Raw genomic sequence first — 20642 nt, forward strand, 5'->3', positions numbered from 1 at the left:
TATACATATATATATATACACACACATATATATATATATGTGTGTGTGTGTGTGTGTGTGTGTGTATATATATATATGTTCACTTGAGAATGATAATGGTAGATTTGGCATGTGGGAACTCCATGTCTGTGTAGATGTTTCTGCATATAGTTTGCTCATGTCGCCTGCGCGGGCGGCACGATCTTCTGCACTGGATCTCCCCGGCGGGGATGCGTCCTCGCAGTGCTTCACCATCCACCCGGCCTCGCCCTGTGCTTCGACGACTACCTCCCGTGCTCCCTCCGCAAAATTGCCCTGTTCATTCTCTCGGACATCTCGGCTCTCGAATTGCCCTGTTCATTCTCTCGGACATCTCCGAGAGCCCTGTTCATTCTCGGCTCTCGAATCGATTTCGCTCGGACATCTCGCGAAAATTGCGATTGATTCTGCAATCGTGTTTCGAGACAAAGTCCCCCGACCTTAGTCCAAATCGAGGCGATCCACGCTAGAGAAATGCTTGCCGGCCGACTCGCTGAAGCTCGATCTCGCCTGCAGCCCCCGAGCGGAGCGAAACCCCTGCTTCCCTCATGCCGGTGCGGGGCTCGCGCAACCCGACCGCGCCGGTCGAGGCCCGGGGCCGCACCCGCTCTCACACCGGATGGGTCTGTGATGCGGACGCTCCTGTGGAACATCCGCGGCTTCGGTCAGGACGGCCGCCGCCTGTAGCTGATCGAGAACGGATTGACAGTTGTCATCCAGAGACAATGCGAACTGAGTTCTCGCTCTCGGAGCTCGAACCCCTGAGTTCCCATTTGTTTGCTTGGCACTGTCTCCCATCTAGTGGGACCATTGGCCACTCAGGCAGCATCCTTCTTGGAGTGAAGCACCATCTTTGAAATAGGTAGTATGGATCGTGGAGAGTTCTATGTTAGCATGAACTCTTTGAACGGGCTCTGAACTTCAAGTGGGAAGTGATCGTCGTCTACGGTTTGGCTGACCACCGCCGCTCGGTGGCTTTCCTCGCAGAATTAAAGAGGAAAGTGGATGCGGCCAAGCTTTCGGTGGTCGTTGGGGGTGACTTTAACCTCATTTATTCGGACGCGGATAAAAGCAATAACTTGGTCAACTTTCCGCGGATGCCGCTGTTCAACGACTGCATCACGGACCTGGGACTTCGGGAACTTTATAGGGTAGGGGCCAGGTTTACCTGGAGCAACCGACATGCCGATCCGACCCACTCCGTCCTCGACAGGGTCCTCGTCTCCCCAGAGTGGGAGCTGCACTGCCCCTTGCCTCCCTGAAGGCGATTACTCGCATTGGGTCGGATCATGTTCCCCTCCTCCTCTCTTCCGATGACGATCGGCCGCCGTAGCCAGCCCGGTTCCGGTTCAAGGTATTCTGGCTCAACCAGAATGGGTTTGTTGAGGCGGTGGGCGATAAATGGAGGGAGGCCCGTCTACCCCCCCCCCCTTCGCGCTCCCTCCGCCGTAGATGCCTGGCAGCTTTGCGCCAAGCGCTCGTGCCAATTCATGAAGGGATGGGGCGCGAACCTCGGGCGGGATCTCTGGATACGGAAGCAGACTCTCCGGTCCTCCATCCAGCTTCTTGACCTTCGGGCAGATGCCTCGGGATTGTCTGCCGACGAATGGCTCTTGCTTTACAATCTTGAAGACCAGTTGTCCGTCATATATGCTCACGAGGAGGCGTATTGGCGGATGAGAGGCACCCAAAAGTGGGTCCTCAAGGATGACGCCAATACGGCCGACTTCCACGCCATCGCTAATGGCCGCCGACGCTAGAACTCCATTCCTTGGCTCCCACGCCATCGCTAATGGCCGCCGACGCTGGAACTCCATTCCTTGGCTCTGGGATGGGGATACTCTGCTGCAGCGGCCTGCGAACGTCCACACTCACGTAGATGGCTTTTATAAAGCCTCGTTTCCCCCTCCCGTCGGGGAGGGGTGCCCCTTGCCCCGACATCTGGCCGGCCGATCGGTGAGTAACTGCGGAGGAGAACCTAGCCCTGACGGCTCCGTTCTTGGAGGATGAGGTTTGGTTAGCCATCAAGGGCATGAACCCGACCTCCGCTCGGGGCCCTGATGGCTTGCCGGTGAAGTTCTTCTAGTCTTTCTGGAACACCATTAAACCGGAGGTCATGGCCATCTTTGACGAGTTCTTTGTTGGCTCCATTGACCTCGCTCGCCTAAACTTTGGGTTTATCACGCTCATTATCAAAGTTCCAGGTGCAACTAAGATCAGTCAATTCTGGCCGATCACAGTGATCAACGTCATCTTCCACATCCTCACAAAGGGGTACGCCAATAGGGTGACCCTTCTCGCTGATAGGATCACCCATCCTGATCAATCGGCCTTCATTCACGGTCGATTCATCCTCGATGGTATGCTCGTCCTCCATGAGACCATCCACGAGGTCTGCTCTAGGAACCTCAAGGCAGTCTTCCTGAAGTCGGACTTTCATAAGGCTTACGACACTGTTAGCTGGGATTTCCTTTGGGAAGTTCTACTACGCAAGGGATTCGACGACATGTGGGTGACGCGGGTGATGCAGATGGTATCCTCTGGCCGTACCGCAGTTAACATCAATGGGGAGATCGGACCCTACTTCCCCACCATGTGTGGCGTTCGCCGAGGTGATCCTTTTTCCCCATTCTTATTCAACATGATGGTCGTTGCGCTTGCCTCCAGCCCTGACAAGGCCAAGGAGGCCTAGCACATACACGACATCGTCCCACACTTGGTGGGTGACCTTGGCGTATCTCTTCTACAGTATGCGGATGACACGATCATCATGGTTGAGGGCTCGGACGATGACATCTCGAACCTGAAATTCCTTCTCCTCCGCTTCCAGCAGATGTCTGGTCTCAAAATAAACTTCAATAAGAGGGCAGTCATGGTCCTGGGCTAGTCTCGTGTCACGGCCCATATCATCGCTGACCGTCTTAATTGCCAGCTGGGATCCTTCCCCACGGCATACGTGGTGATCCCTATATGTGACTCCTGCCTCTCGGTGGCAAAGCTGCGACCTACAGTCGCCAAGTTGGAGCACCGTATTGAACCGTGGCAGGGACGGTGGCTTTCGAAGGCTGCTAGGACAGTCCTCATCAACTCCTCCTTGTCCAGCTTGTTGCTCTTATTGATGAGTTTTTATAGCTTCCCACAGACCCTCCACCACGAGATCGCCACGGTCCAGGCACGTTTCTCCTGGGCCGGCGACGGGGATAAGGAGAAGTACCACATGGTTCGGTGGTCGGAGATATGCAAACCACGTGACCAGGGTGGCCTGGGGATCATGTCCTCCAAGCGTATGAATATTGCCCTGCTCACTCGTTGGCTCTGGCGGATTTCAAGGGGGAGGGAGGCCTTTGGCTCCGCATTATTCAGAATAAGTACATGTGTGTCCAACCTCTGGCCTTCTGCCAGCGGTCTAGGGGATCATAGTTCTGGCAGTCCCTCATCCAGATGCTCCCGGTTCTTCGCACTGGGACGTCTATCGACGTTGGCTCTGGTGCATCCACCCTATTATGTTTTGACCGCTGGACCGGCGAGTCCCCCTTTGATGCTCAGTTCCCGCCATATTCTCTATAGCGGTCGTCCCACGGATCTCGGTGGAGGAGGCCCTCATCGACCTAGGGCGCCTCGCATTTAGACGTCCTTTCGGGCCGATGGACACGCTCGCCTGGCGGGACCTCCTGGCGTCTATCTCCCTTCATGCGCCAGACTTGGATAGGCCCGACGACTGCATCTCCTGGCGATTGGAGCCATCGAGATGCTTCTCTATGAAATCCTTATACCATGCCATTGCGCCATCCCAGAGCATCGAGCCTTTCACGGCCCTCTGGGAAACTCGCCTCCCCCTGAAGATCCCGATATTCCTCTGGCAGTGGCTTCATGAACGCCTTCCCTCTCGTGTCAAGGTCCTTAAGCGGAATGGACCAGGGGATGGTATTTGTCCGCTTTGTGCGATGAAAGAGGATTCTAACCACATCTTCTTTTCTTGCGCGTCCGCGCAATTCCTATGGAGTTGTTTCCGCAAAGTAGTCGGTGGCACCTGGTGCCCCACAAACTTACCTGACCTGCTCGTCAAACTTCAGGCTACGCCCCCATCTGTCCGCCACACTAGCTGGTCTACGGTGGGGGTCCTCGCCTGGACGCTAGCTGTGGACTGTCCGGAATAAGCTTGTTATTCAACGTGTTCCTCTTCATCGTGCTTCTGATGCGGTGTTCAAATTGTGTGGATACCTGCAGCTCTGGCGGCCACTTAGCCGCTCGTGGGACCGAGACTCCATCAACTCCATCATCTCTCGTCTTCGTGCAATGGCTCTCCGCTTGGCGCCACCGCTCCCTCCACCACTTCCGGAGCCGTATTAGAGGGCCCTCTGTTTTATGCCCCGCCGTCATGTTGTTTTTTCCTTTGTTTGGGCTTGTTGTGTTGTGCCCACAGTGTAACCTTGGTACCTTGTGGTCTAGTGCTACCTCCAATGCGGCATGTGTGTATTGTTGTGACTATTGTTGGATGTTGTGGCTCGGTGGTTTGCTTTATCTATAAAGCGGGGCGAATGCCTTTTTGGTATGGCATGGTACATTCTTGGAGGGGCAACGCCAGCGTGGGGTCGTGTAGGGGTTGATGATGTTATCTTAAACATCAAGCTTTTGAGAGATGATGAGGGTGGGATTAGACTTCTGCAATCCCACTATGTTGAGAAGATTTTGAGTCGCTTTGGATATTCAGACTGCAAAATTTCTCAAACATCATATGATCCTGGTGTGCTAATTCGAAAGTTCAAAGGCTCAACTATAGATCAATTGAAATTCTCTTAAATTATTGGTTCACTTATGTATCTAGCTAGCACAACGAGGCCTGACATCGCGTTTGTTGTGAGCAAACTGAGCCGGTTTGTTACCAATCCGGGTGATGTTCATTGGCGTGTTGTTGAAAGAATTATGCGCTATCTAAAAGGTACTATCAACCACGGACTTCACTATACGGGATATTCGTCGGTACTTGAAGGATATAGTGTTGCGAATTGGATCTCTCATGCTGATGAGATGAAGGCCACTACCGGGTATATGTTTACTCTTGGAGGTGGTGTTGTTTCCTGGAAGTCTTGCAAGAAAACGATCTTAACGAGATCGACAATGAAAGCAGAACTAACGGCATTAGACACATCTGGTGTCGAAGCAGAATTTCTTCGAGATCTTTTAATGGACTTGCCTGTGGTTGAGAAGCCGGTTCCGGCTATCCTTATGAACTGCGATAATCAAACAGTTATTGTCAAAGTGAGGACTTCAATGGACAACATGAAGTCCAACAAACATATGATAATGAGATTGAAGTTTGTCGGACATTTAAGAAACTACAGAGTGATAGCGTTGGATTACATCCAAACAACTAAGAATCTAGCAGATCCCTTTACTAAAGGGCTATCACATGTTGTGATAGATAGTGCATCGAGGGAGATGGGTATCAGACCCACATGAGTTGCCATGGCAGTAATTCAACCTATATGATCGGAGATTCCATGAAGTAGGACCTGGGAAAACAAGCCATTGGTGAACTGAGGAAAGTGACTTTACTAAACCCACTTCGTCGGAGATGCACTACTCTCAGATACTGTATGGTAGGATGATTATTGTCTTAATGTGTTCTAAAGCGTATGTGTAAACAAGATGTTGTTCAACAGAGCGATCTTTGGAGGAACACACCTATATGAGCCCAACTGTTGTTCATAGTCTATGAGATTGGGGTGATCTCTAGTAAACTCACGAATAGGCCAGGAGTGTGACTAATATGCTCGACCTGAGGGGCATCCTTTGGCAGCCTAGTACTAGTAAGAGTTGTGGTGAAACTTCTTTACGCCAAATTGATAATTCAAGGCATAGTACATTGTTCAGTTGTAAAGGACTGTAGCTGCTTGCTCTAGGTGAAGCTCAACCTTAACAGGTCTTCACTGAAATGCTGGTATATCAAAACACTGATTGGAACGAAAGAATACAATGTGCACTTGAGATATGGTGGAGAATTGTTGAAATCTGTGGTGGGCCTTAGGCCCATGAGACAATTTCAGAAATCTCCTAGGGTCCATGTAGGTGGTGGAACGACAAGGGATGGTGGAAAGTTTAGTCTCACCTTGCTAGTGGAGAGGAAGTTGGACCCCTTTATAATGGTCTCTCTTTTACATGCTATTGGAGAATGAGAAGAGAAGAGGTCCTCGCGCGCTCCTCCTCCGCCGCCCGCCTCGTCAGGACGCGACGCGACACGGGTTGCGGGTATGAGCCGAGCTCATACCTACACGTGACTCCGTTTATCCTGCTTCACTCAATGTATTAGCATTTTTCCTGATGAAGCATCAGCAATACAACAAAATGTAAAGGGCGTGCGTGCCCGGTAGCTTAGATAGAGGCACGAAGTTCACTTAGAATGTAACATGTGGTGCTTGGTGACAAAAGGTGGCCCCTACAATTAGGCTTGGGTATAATTCAGAGATTTGTTAGACAAACACGATTATTCCTCCTTCTATCTCAGCCCAAAACTCATTTTGCAACTTCAAGAGACAAGATTCTGCAAGATCTAGCGTCATCAGAATATGGAACATTTGCAAGTATACTATTTTCTTCTAACAAAAACACATGATGAATCGGATAACTAGTCATTTATTACCAAGCATATACTCCCTCCCTTCACAAATATAAGATGTTTTCAATATTTTAATATGGTTTACATATGAACTGAAATAAGTGAACAGACACATTAAAACTTGCCTATATACATCCGATTCACAAAAGACTTATCATACAATGGTGAAACATCTGGATACCACCATACATAAAAACTGGGCAGTAACATACCTTGGGCAATGGATCAGCACTGGCCACAGCTCCAGAGCTAGTAACAAATTAAGGTTGGGTGGGAAAGAAATCATGACCACGGGCTTCATTCCTTGAAGTAGAAATGCTACAAGACTGACTACCAAGAATATCATTCCTGAATTGGTAAATAGTGGAAGCACATCAATTCCATAAGAATCCTCTACCACTAGATTCCATTAAAGCAATAAATTAACTGTCAGACGAGAGTAAGAGAAACAGACAGTATGCTACAGCAAAACACACGAGCTACATTACTGATGATAGCATGGGTCAAAATTCACACTCATAAGAGCAGGAGTTGCTCATTAAATTATCCCTAACATCGGTAGTGTTACTCAACAGATACACTTGAGATCTGGAATTTATTAGGCCAATTAGTGTGTACGCAAACCATCTGAATCCAATACCAGGTCAAAATTTACCTATTGAGAATTATCTACTTCCCATTCAAACATTAACAAGCATATCGAAGCAACACTGTTTCTTAAGACTATGGCCTGCTTGGATTGGGGAATTTGGACCTATGCTATAGATAAAGACTGGGCATTAACGTACCTTGAGCAATACATCATCATTGTCTACAGCTTCCCATAGACTGCAGTCCACTGACGCACGTCTCCCTTCCTCCCTCTCTCCCTTCCTCCCTCTCTCCCTCCCTCCCAACTCTAGCCGCCTCCCCCTCCCCCTCCCTTCCTCGCCGCCGCCTGAGGCAGCCGCCGGGCAAGCCCGGGGCGCCAAGGATGGTGGCGGCGGGGCCTAGGCTGCCCTGCCTCTGCATGCGGAGTCCCGGATCTGGAGCGGCGGCTCCATTGGCGAGGCACGGCAGGCTAGCAGCCGTGCGGGAGGTGGATCCGGCGTCTCGGCCGCGCGGGCGGCGGGAACCGGTGGTCGCTGGCGTTCGACAACGGCTTTTGCAGTGGCCGGTGCGCACGATCTAGCGTCTCCCCTCCTTCCCTGCGGCGTGCGGGCCAGCCTGGTCGGGCCGCGCATCCTTGGATTGCCGGTTTTATACAGGAGGTGCTGCTAGTGGTGGGGACCTAGCTCGGGCGAAATCCCTGGTCGGCCATGGTCGGCCGCGTCGACGGCGACGCCTGGGGCGCCGTTCCCCTCCTTGGAGGTGTCGGCACCGCTTTGGAACCTTGGGGTTGGGTGGCGCTTGTGGGTGGTGGGTGACGGCGGTGGTGCGACCCTATCCTACCATGGATCTCCGTCCTGCTTGGAGATGGACTCGCGTAGGTGGAGGTCGTCGTTTGGCGTCATGATGGCGTCGATGGCGGAGACACCTGCCAAGGCTGGTACCTCAATCTGATATGAAGATGGACCAGTGGAAGATGGCGGCGACGACACATGTGAGTGCGTCGGACCGGTTTGTACCCCGGACCCAGTATGTGGCTCGGTTAGGGTCTCCAGCTTTAGATGTTAGGCTTAGGTGAGAGGCCTGGGTATTTGGTCCAGCTTGCACCCCTTCATCATATGGATAGGAGTAGCGGCAGATGTTGCCAAGATGGTGGATTCAGGCATATTGTTGTACTGCTTTATAAGGTCCTCGAGAATAATCAATAAAATGGCCGCATGCATCTTCCAGATGCAGAGGCCGGGGGTCATCCTCCTTTTTTTTAAAAAAAAAAATTGGCTACAGCTTCAAAGGTAGCAATAAAGTAAGACTGAGTGCCAAAGATAGCATAACCACGGGCTTCATTTCCTTGAAGTAAGAATGCTACAAGACGGACTTCCGAGAATAACATTCCTGAATTGGTAAACAGTGAAATCACATCAATTCCATGAAAAATGCTCTGACAATAAATCAACTGTCATGCAAGAGTAAGAGAAACAAAAAGTATGCATGAGCTTTTTTTATTCGAAAAGTGGCGCTTTATTACTTAAAAGGTAACACGCTTTCAACAAAATCCTCGCAGGAATCGAAAATAAAAGAACAAGGAAAAATACAAAGAAACTATTATCTGTATGAGCTATACATACTATATGACTAATCTTCCTAGGACTCGAGGCCTCACAATCAATTGAGGTCTCCAACTGGAATTTGGTCATCCGATTTTGACCGGGTCAATAATTTCTCAAACCCTTCTTTTTTTATACAATATACTATGCTTTTTAATTTTTAAATCTTCACAATTAATTGACCCTTCAATTTAGACTTTGATCACCTGATTTTGACCGGATCAACAATTTCTCAAAGATCTCTCCTATTTGTATTTTAATTCTCTATGCTCCGTAACTTTAAAGCTTTTCATTCGATTGAGGTATTCAATTTGGCATTTGGTATACGATTTTGATCGGGCCAACAATTTTCCAAATCAATCAACAACAACTGACCTATATAAACATATCAACCCCTTGCAGACTCCTATCACACATACAAAAGCGTCACCATGTGATACTATAGCACGAATATAGTATACGCAACCAATGATGAAAAAATATCTCCACATAAACATGGGTTGATTAGCAGACAACACAGAATCACACCGTGAGAGACACACCAAATAACTGCGGTATAAACAAACATAAAACACACACCATCATGTTCCACACCGGTCAAACTAAATACTCCATCAATTTAAAAATATAAGGGTTATTAGTTTTTTGGAAAGCCATTTTTTTTTAATTTTGACCAAGTTTAGAGCTAAACATATCAACATCCACAATATTAAACAAAAAATATAAAAAATCATTTCATGATGAATCTAATAACACGTATTTGATATTATGAATTTTAATATATTTGTCTACAAATTTGATCAAACTTAAAAAGGTTTGACTTTTAAAAAAAATAATACATCATATATTTTGAAATACAGTGGGTAAAGAAATTTAAGAATCCTAACAAATTCAATCACGCAGCATAGGGCGCACAACCCTTCTAGTTATTGATGATAGCATAGGTCAAAATTCACAAACAAAAGAGCAAGAGTTGGTCGTTCAATTATCCCTTAGATAAGTAGTATTTGTCAACACATACACCTGAGATCTTGACCTAATTATTAGGCTAATTAAGTTGTACTCAAACCACATGAAACCAATACCAGATCTAAACTTATGTACTCAAAACGAAGCGGACTGAATACCTTTTGACAATTATCTTTTTTTAAAGGAGAATATATTAATATCACGGAGATACCAATTACACCTAGCCTCTGCACTAACCAGATACTGAATGACATCCAGGATGCACACAGCCAGGAATAAAATAAAAAAGAGAAACAAACAAAGACACGTCGCAGTGATGAAACACTTGCAACAACAACACTCGACACCACCAAAGAAAACACTCGGACCGCGAAAGCGGTTCTTCAAAAACGTCGCCTCCAAGAAAAATCTTAAGTTTTCACCCAAAGAAAGAACGAGATCCCAAAACAATGTCTTCAACAAGGCCATTGTGAGGTACAAACAATGAAGGCTAGACATCGAGTTTTCACTCTGGTTATCACGGCTCGGTACTCGAGAGCACCACCAGAAATGATTTCCACATGTGTTGCCGTCCTCTCTTGCCAAGTCCACTGCTGCAAGTATTCATTGTAACCAAAACCTATGCACAAGTCTTCATCATAACCAAAACTCATCTCCGTCATTACAAGTTTTTGATTGTAGTCGCCATGACTTTCTTCACTATTGTCAATGCATAGAAATCTATGCTTAGACATGTCCCATGACATGGGCAATATAGCAAAGCTTCGCGTCACACCCTCATGAAGCCTCTCTGGCCGAAGATAACGGAGCTCACGGCCGGATCGATTTCGATCAAGATATACAGCGACGCCATGCATCAAACATCGGAAATCTTCGAGAGAAAGATCGGAACTCGTCGACGTACAGATCGAAGACCAGCATGACGCAGATCGAAGACTTGGCGCTCGAAGATCAGCAAGGCTAAACCACATTTATTCCTGCATAGCCAGCAGCCCCCACACCACCGGCCGTTCGCAGAGGAGAAGACGAACGCGCTAACGGCGCTGGTCATTCGACACTGCACGGGTGGCAGCCGCCGCCAGCTGGACCCAAATCAGATCCAAAAAGGGCCAGCGCCAACGCCTCCTGAGCGCGGTTGTGCCGCATCGCGCAGCTGAAGCTCCCTGACTTATCGACAACCCTCCGCCCGTGGCCGTAGCCCATCGGCCCAAATCAGGCCCAGGACGGGCCTGCTGCCCCCGCCGTACGCCATGGTAGCTCGTGCCGTCGTACGCCATGGCACTAAGGGGAATCAGGCTGGGGGAGACTTGGCTACGGTTTAGTTGGAGCCTCCAGAGTGAGGCGCCAATTATCTACTCCCTCTGTTTTTAAATATAAGTCTTTTCAGACATTTCACTAAGGAACTACATATGAAGCAAAATGAAGGAATCTACACTCTAAAATATATCTATATACATTCGTATGTAGTCTTTTAGTGGAACCTTTAAAAAAACTTGTATTTGGGAATGAAGGGAGTACATCTCATTCAAACATTAACAAACATGTTTGTGAAGACTAAAGCCTGCTTGAATTGCGGATTTTTTTGTGTGATCCACGGTACTTAGTTCAGTTCACAGAAAAATTACACCCAATCCAAGGTGAGCCAGACATGAAATTCATCTCGACGAACATATCCTCATATGCGAGGAAGAACAGTGCATATATCACACACATGGACAAACAAAATAACAAATACTTGCTTGTACATAAGGGACATCACCATGACATACAGACTCACATTCACTAACACAACAATATCTTCCAGAGTATCAAGGAGCAGAACCTATCTAGTGCACTCAAAACAAATAAGTAAGCAGACAACCACTGACAGCACCAACAACTTTTTTTTTTGCCAGAATCAAAATGAAGTATCAATCGGCCAGACCAATCGACTAACACCGTAGCACGTGAGATCAGAGCTTAAAGGGGACAAACCTGTTAAGAATCGATTAAGTTAATTCTTAGATAGGTTACTTAGTCCTCAAGCAACCATTCACTTCCTTGACTCTCAAGGAAACTATGTAATAACTTGGTCCTTAAGTAACTTCAAGTTTAGTTGACTCCCAAGCAACATGTATACTTCCGCCCGGATATAAATACCCCATTGCTATTATTAATAAAGACTAATGAATCATCTTTCATTCATCTCTCTCGTTCTTTACTTTTTACTTTAAACACGTTATCAGCACATAGACTCTACCTGAAAGAAATCGCATGTGAGAAGTCTCCATGCATGCGTTGGTGGCACCACTGGATGTGGCGTCTCCATCTAGCGCTCGTGGCGGCGCCTTGATGACGTCGCTGGATGCGTTTCTATGGGGCCGTCAATCAACGTGATCCAGTGGCTAGGCGACAGAACAACGTTTCTACGACATGGTAGTACGGTAAGAGATAGTCGTCCATAAGCAAATCGAAGGCATAGACAAGCACTTTCGCAGGAGGCGAAACAACGGCCACCACTGCGGCACCAGCCCCGACCGGCCTCTCCGCATGCCGTCGGGGGAGACGACTGGACGTAGTAAGCGCGACGACGGCAGGCTGTGCACGGCTGCAAGGTTGGCTGCGACAGAACGTCGGGCATGCATCGGCATGCATGCAACATGGATTATTACTTTGACATAGTTTTATTATTCTGTGAGGAAGCAAGGGCTAACCATCCTAGATAGATCTTGATCGATCAATGCAGATGTATTGTTCGTTTGTTCTCGTTTTAATTTAAAAATAAATAAATAAGCTAATCAATTTTGTGGTGGTTTCCGCATGCATTTATTGAGAACAAGCCAACTACTACGGCCACTACGTCGCTCCGGTGCTGGGCGACATCAACCCGGCGGTGACATCGTCGGGAACGCATGAACAGCCATGACGTAGTTCTTCTTTGACGACACACGACACCGTCCATGATGATACTCTGCAGGAATCCCTATCATGAAAAAAAAGTCAAAGAAGGCATACTAGAAAAGGGATACACGGTTCCCGGTAGCTCGGCATAACAAGTCCCTGATGATCCGTCTGAAGGCAAGGCGCCATCAGGTGCTCAGCCCGTCGAGCCACAGGAAGACGGCACAGCGCGTCTCACACGCTCGGACATGGCGACGCTCTTCTCTTCAGCCCACTGGCATAGAGGTGGCACCCAGCCCACGCGGCGGCCCTCGGCCACGACATAGCGGTGCGCACCTAGTAGCCCGACGCGCGATGTTCTCCGAGTCGTACCCGAAGCGCTCTTCCCCAACGCACCCTCCCGCGGAGCGGCTGCACAAAAACACAACAAGCATACAACGCCATCACACACTCACACAGAAGATAAGCATTTGGGGAAACCTTATCCCTTCGGTAGAGTTTGCAGTTTGGGATTTCCTAGTTTATTATTAACAGAAATACCCAGCCCTCAGGCTAGACTCTTATGTCTTCCTAAATTGCATGAAATATAATTATGTATCATCTACATCGTGAAATATCATTTGAAGCCTCATGTCTTCATATATTACATAAAATACAAATTATTAAATTGCATCTATATGTATTACCACGGTGATACTAATGCAAAAGAATGTTTTGTGTACATTTATTCCTTCGGAATTTAAGACATGCGTGTTTGGGACAACAATTATAACTTTGTGATGGAAATTAAATTCTCTTCCAAACATTGATACAAACTAAAATAAGAGTTATAAAGTGTCATACTTAATATGACTTGCGCAAAATTTATTTGTGAATCACAAGGTACTGATGACATCTACTACAGAATTCATAGATTATTCATCATTAGTGTGAGGTCTACATCTTGTCATTTTAACGAGATGATTACCTTCAAAGTGCTCTTCCAAATATTAATATTAGATGTGACTACCTCAAGATATCATAAGGTAATACTGGCATCTACTGCATAATTTTGCAGATTATCCACTATTACTGTGAGGTCTACATCATGTCATTCTGACAAATGACTACCTTCCAAGTGATTTTCTTAAAAATAGAATAACATAAGGTAATAGAACTATAAACATCTCCTGACAATAGTCAGACTATGTTTTCTATTACTCCGATATCGACACCATATTGGTGATTATCTTCAAAGTGTTATCCTATATAAATTGAGGTCAACACATATGGCTATATGGCATCAGCCATACTAGAATTTGCTCCTCCGAAGCATTTATTGTTGTTGTTTACTAAAATATTTTACTCTCATAGTAAATATTGTTCTTGCACACTTTGCTTGAATATGTAATAGGAAACTACAGAAATATTTGCATATACGTATGATTATCTTCTATTACATTGAAAAAATAGATGACAGTGGAGCCTACGTCACTATTTCTAATTATAGTGTCAGCCATCCATCAAGATGGATCCCATAATTTATGGCAATGATTAAGTGTCTCAACATTTCGCAAGTTCCACTGACATCATGGTTATAATTTCATAGTGACTAACCAGTGTTAAGCATGCAAGTCTATACGTTTTGGCAGTGAATCTAAAGTCACACACTTCCTCAAGAATGTAGTCCAAAACATTAGCAATAATTTAATCACATGTGTTATATTGAAGGATACACCCGGGTTCACCAAGGATCACCTTGGCCATGATTGTTCTCAAACAAATCATTTATTCATAGACGTCACTTACTCCTAGAAGTAAATTAAATAAATGCATTAGCATTTTCAAGTAACACATGCCTGACATTTCCAAATACAGTAAGTACATTTTAGGTGACATTATTTATTGTAAGATGATTTACAACATCAGTCGTTGTATCCACCCATGGTATTATTGCCACTATAACTCCACCTTCGGAATATGTGTCATGGCTATTCTCTTAATAGCTAAGTATATTCATATGTATTTCATGTGTCACCAAGTTCACTTAGTTCTCAAACTAAGTACATAATGGATGAATATTTATTCACCTTGAATATTTCCTTTAAGAGAAACATGCTGCCATGAGCACATTTGGAATGATCACCCAATAATTTTTCAAGGCCTCAAGTCTATTTCAACTTACAATTTTGGCAGTTATAAAATCAACTTTAAGTTGAGATTTTATGATCAGATATTTTTCGTATTTGAATCCGATTGAAAAGCCCATAATACACTTTTACATCCTCTTATGATGGTATTACCATTTTCATGGTAAAGAAACATATTATTTCCTAAAGTCATCATATTCACCCAACGAGTGCTTCAAATATTTGCTAGCATTGAGAATACTATGCAAGTCAGTGGTTACAAAATAGAACCATGAGGAATTCAAAGTAAAGTGGAGGCTAAAGACAACCAATGAAATAATTACCTTTTAATTAGTAATTGATCATTTTCAAATGGTCACAAAGACAACTCTCAAGTTTGTCAAATGTGTGGTAACATAAATATAATACATATGAATACCAAACCGTCAAACATATGATCAAACCACACCATAAATTTATTAAGAAGGCAAATAAGTTCATTGGGACAGTTGAAAATTTGCAAACATACAATGAGGAAATATCCTCGTAAATGATTGTTTCCAAATCTTCATCAGAAGGAGAACCAAAAATATAGTGTAATAAAAGAATGATCAATTCCTTTATGCCTATGATATGTTTGCATAATTAATTTTTCAGTAATATGGGTGACCTCATGGAATATCCTAATTATTCCCAAAATAACATTAGCCTATACTTGTGCTACTACATGTAGTGTAATGTCCAATATCACATTTATTGGACATTATAGTTGATAAATTTTGAATGTATGAATCAATTCATACTCAATATTGTTGCGTACACAATAATTTTCTAAGTATTAATAAATTAAATATTAAGCTTAATAGCCTTAGCCATCCTAGTTTGGGGATGATTAGAAAATTATTGACAATTCTATTGGTCACAACTTAACAAGTTGCAAAATTTCCCAAATCATCAGATTTTATGTGCACCACATGTGCCATAGGGGAAATTAATTTAAGGAACTCTCACCTTACAATTCTATATGAGTCAACTCATTCTTCCTTTAACACATTCAGAAGATATGTGCATTACTCAACCATTGTGTGGTATTATATAGATACTTCATGGTACTCATGGAAACATTTATAAAATGATTTCCAGTGTGTCTCTTGTCACACAAATCATGAATGATATAACTAAATTAATTGCTCAAATTCTCAAATTAAGAGCAAGCTAGTTATCCTAAACAAGGGATAAATCCATTCGAATGGACAACTTCGTTGAACTCATTTCACAAGCAATGTCTGATTATACCTAATACTTTATGTACATACACATAATGGTTTACTTCAATATCTTATCAAAGATAGTGAAATTAATAATATGACCAAACTTATAGAATCGTAATTTACTAGCCTCATGCTAGACAAATACGGCATTCCACACCGTAAGTATGATCTAAATCATACCAACTGTATAGCATACTACTTTCCCCTTGTAGTAATTACGTGAAAATCAACAAAGTATTTCCTATCTGCGATAATTCGGTTACATACCGATATCACCACTCCAGCATACATCAATGGGCTCTCACAGAAATTTAGGGAACTATGTCAGGAATAACAATTTATCCTTCAATCAAAATTATTCACAGCCCGTATGCTGATTGCATCAGCAATAAGGACATTTCCAGCATTAGGGGGAGATTAGTACCACAAAGAATGCCGAGAAATAAATTAGACATGTTATTGACATTCAGTCCTTATATCTACGTACTCAAAGAATCTGAACAAGAAGTTTAGAATCACATATTTGCAACTCATTGCAAATCTACCACATACATTTACTGATGACAAAGGTGTCACTCAATTTTATATTCCTGCAGTAAAGTGTCAGAAAGAGTGGAGGTACCTGATAAACCACTCTTGTCCCCAAATGAGAGCAATAGGGGGAGAAATATGACCACACGAGATATAATCTCACATAATTCCGCGGAAACAGAGGAAATCAAATCCTTAACTAGTAAATATAATTCATCAAGTTGAGAGACACCTCACTGGATGGTCATCATCCAAAGCCCGACATAAATGTGCACAAATGTTTTGGTGTCGGGACATCGAAACACCTTGACTCCATTGTTGTAGGAAATCACAAGGAGTTAAAAGGAATAAATACATTTCCACAAATTTCATCGATTCCTCTAGAATCATATAACATAAGTCTACATTTGTCGACATATATTTCTTCTAAAGATTGCTAAAACCTTTTGGGCCCTAAACCAAAATCCATGGTAGAGTGCCTCTTGTACTCATATTGGTTCACATAAAAGGAAGCAAGTAATGAAGAATAGCACTCGCCAATCAAAGAGTGGTATTTACCACAGTAATACCTACTCCTCATAATTATGTTTCATATGGAATACTAAAAACTTCTCATTCATAGACAAAGTCAATGAGGTGGTGAAAAAGCGAGGCTTGTAGCAAACGGGTTCACGCAGAGACCCAACATCCATTACGATGTAACATACCTTCTTGGTATGAGTGGAACTATGTTTCGATAATAAATACTGTTGGCAGTACAAATAATATTATTCATGCAGTTAAAGGATGCAGTGACTACATACTCATATGAGTCACTCATTTCAGAAATCTATATTAAAGTCTCTGAAGGGCTTCATTTTCGAATCCAAAAACAAATCGCAACATGTATTGTGTAAAACTTCCTAAGTCACTCTATGACTAGAAATAGTCGTGAATCATATGGTACTACCGACTAGACGAGTTCCTTCTTCAGAGGATTACTCAAAGGATGATGATTGTTCATGTGTTAATAAAGGAATCCCAAAATTTGATTCCCTTACATCACCTCAATGTATATCGATGATTTTATCATCAATGTCTCTGCAAGAAATAAACATACACAAAATCATCTCAAGACGGAAAATTTGGATTCAACCAAATTTAGCTTAAGCTTACAACTTGAGCATTCTCTCAAGAATACATATCAGTCTACATATATCCAAAACATATACGAGAAGTTCAGTGTGGATATATCATAACAATATAAGACATGTATGGTCATACTACCTTTGATAAGGTACATACCTAGGGTTGATAATGACGTGACATAAAGACCTGAAGTTCTATATCTCACTAATGTCAAAGCACTCATATGATTGCAAACTATGTCAGGCCTGACATCATATTTGCTATGTTTGTTCAGAGTGCAACCCCCAACAAAAGTTACATGCTTGATATATGGAATATCATCTTATATCTTAAGCTCACAATAAATATTGGACAATTCCATCAGGAAATACAAGATATGACCATGATGTGATATGATGATATTGGCTCTTTATTTGATCCCAATGACGTCATATCAATGACTGAATTTGTTGGAATAGCCTCCGTATGGAAGTCATCTAAATGGACTTTAATGGTTATTCCCACTTATCATTCTGACATAATTGCTTTATCTAAAAGCATTGCAAAATATGCATGGCTTGGCAAAATGATAAACCACACTCAAAATCATGTGGTTGAGATTCATCAGAATCACATAACTTGATTTATCAAGATACTTCCACTTGTGTTACTCAATACCTACAGGTTATATGAAGAGCAATATCATAAATCACATTGCTCGGAAACTACTTATCCTCATGGATTATAGAAAAGTGAGAAAATAATTTGCAAACAAAATCATGTGAAAATCCAACAGATTATACACAATCTTATGTTCATATCAATGAAATTGGTATGAGACATCCTCCATATTTCTAAGTTCAGGGGGAGTAATCTCCCAAACTATAACCTATTAACAATCATCAGATTGCATATATTGTACTCTTTTCCCCTTGATGAGTTTTTTCCTAATGGTTTCTCATAAAAGGTTTTTAACGAGACAATATAAAACAAATGTTTGTGTATGTCATATCATTTTCTCCTTATATTTTTCCCACTGGGTTTTAAAGGAGTTTTCAATGGCATGTCAGATGCACTCTTTTCCCTTATGAGTTTTCTCCCGTAGTTTCTCATAATGGTTTTTAATGAGGCAATGTCTTATCAAAGATCATGTGTCATACTTTATATTTTCCCTACTCGAGTTTTTAAAGGAAGTACTCAAGACATATTAATTATTCTCTAAACTCACCAATGAGTTTTCTCCTTCTTCAAAGGTTTTTCTCCTATGAGTTATCAAGAGACAATAATCATTATATGTTGCATCATTTTCTCCTTATTATTTTTCCCACTGGGTTTTAAAGGAGTTTTCAATGGCACGTCAGATGCACTCTTTTCCCTTATGAGTTTTCTCCCGTAGTTTCTCATAATGGTTTTTAATGAGGCAATGTCTTATCAAAGATCATATGTCATACTTTATATTTTCCCTACTCGAGTTTTTAAAGGAAGTACTCAAGACATATTAATTGTTCTCTAAACTCACCAATGAGTTTTCTCGTTCTTCAAAGGTTTTTCTCCTATGAGTTATCAAGAGACAATAATTATTATATGTTGCATCATTTTCTCTTTATTATTTTTCCCAGTGGGTTTAAGGAAGTTTTAGCAACATATTCTGCACAATTCTTCTCATATTTTTCCCACAGGATTTTTGGAGGAGACTTTCAAGAATATTCAAAGAATTTATCAAGATGATGCATATACTCAAGAAGAGGCGTTGTACAAGGGGGAGTGTTAAGAATAGATTAAGTTAATTCTTAGATAGGTTACTTAGTCCTCAAGCAACCATGCACTTCCTTGACTCTCAAGGAAACTATGTAATAACTTGGCCCTTAAGTAACTTCAAGTTTACTTCCCAAACAACATGTGTACTTCCGCCCGGGTATAAATATCCCATTGCTATCGTCAATAAAGACTAATGAATTATCTTTCATTCATCTCTCTCGTTCTTTACTTTTTACTTCAAACAAAACCCACCCACAGCTATGACGACGAGGAGCAACACGTAGGCGCAGGGCAGGAGGCCCCTGGCAAAGGCGAGGAGGCAGCACCCACCGCTGCAGCGCAAGAGGTAGAAGGCGGTCCCCAGCTCCACCGGCACTGCAACAAAGAGAACAAATGCAAGGATCGTATAATATGCTGCCTTGTAGTGGGCGAAGACAGGTCCCGCGGCCGGCAGGTGGAGCGCGGTGGTAAGGGCCAGGACAAGGGTGAGGGAGCCCAACCCCCACAGCACGCGCCCCAGCGGCGATGCACAGGGTAGCATGTAATGCAGTATGTTGATTATGTTGCATTGATCGATCTCCATGGTGGATTGACCCATCTCCAGGTCGGGGGGCATAGTGTTGTCCTGGACGCCGTTGACTTTGGGCTGGGAGGACAAGACGGACCCCATGGATGGATGGATGTGGAGTCTCGCTGAGTCGTCGTCTGTGGGGAGGGAGATCTGAGGCAGGAAATGAAGGAGAGTAAGATTAGGGGATGTTCATGTCAGCACCAGCAGCCGCAGCAGCCAAGACAAGCTTACCACAACACACATTGGGCAAGTTTTGTCTGCAACGCAGTCCAAATAGATACAGAAATAATGCTGCTAGAACTGAATTCTAGTCTAACTCTCTTTGTTGGCTAAGTTCTGCCATAATCTGTAAATTGGTTTCTGAAATAGTTAAGGAAGGTTTTTACAGATCTAAGAGGCGTATGCTACGGAAAGACAGGATCCATTCCGGACACAACATTCCAGCATATATATATATACTGCAACATAAGATCAACTGCACCGATGAGCGATGAGGCATATGGCTTACCACGCGGGAGGTAGCAGGGCGGGCTGTTCTTCCCCGCGGCACAGCAGTGAGAGTTGACAAGATCGAGGAGCGCCTGACAAGGATATGGGGGCCCGGGGTGCTGTATTATAGGC

At 43.8% G+C, this 20642-nt stretch overlaps 1 protein-coding gene across 1 annotated transcript; it reads right to left on the reverse strand.

Moving 5' to 3' along the window:
• Window positions 1-11685: 11685 nt before the first annotated feature.
• LOC123399879 lies at window positions 11686-20355 on the reverse strand. The gene is made up of 2 exons (XM_045094263.1): window positions 19699-20355; window positions 11686-11769 (listed from the first exon to the last, which is right to left on the reverse strand). The coding sequence occupies exons 1-2, from the start codon at window positions 20118-20120 to the stop codon at window positions 11748-11750; spliced, it is 444 nt and encodes a 147-aa protein (XP_044950198.1). The 5' UTR covers window positions 20121-20355; the 3' UTR covers window positions 11686-11747.
• Window positions 20356-20642: the final 287 nt, after the last annotated feature.

The sequence above is a fragment of the Hordeum vulgare genome, chromosome 5H (assembly GCF_904849725.1).
Source record: "Hordeum vulgare subsp. vulgare chromosome 5H, MorexV3_pseudomolecules_assembly, whole genome shotgun sequence".
NCBI classification, from domain to species: domain Eukaryota; kingdom Viridiplantae; phylum Streptophyta; class Magnoliopsida; order Poales; family Poaceae; genus Hordeum; species Hordeum vulgare.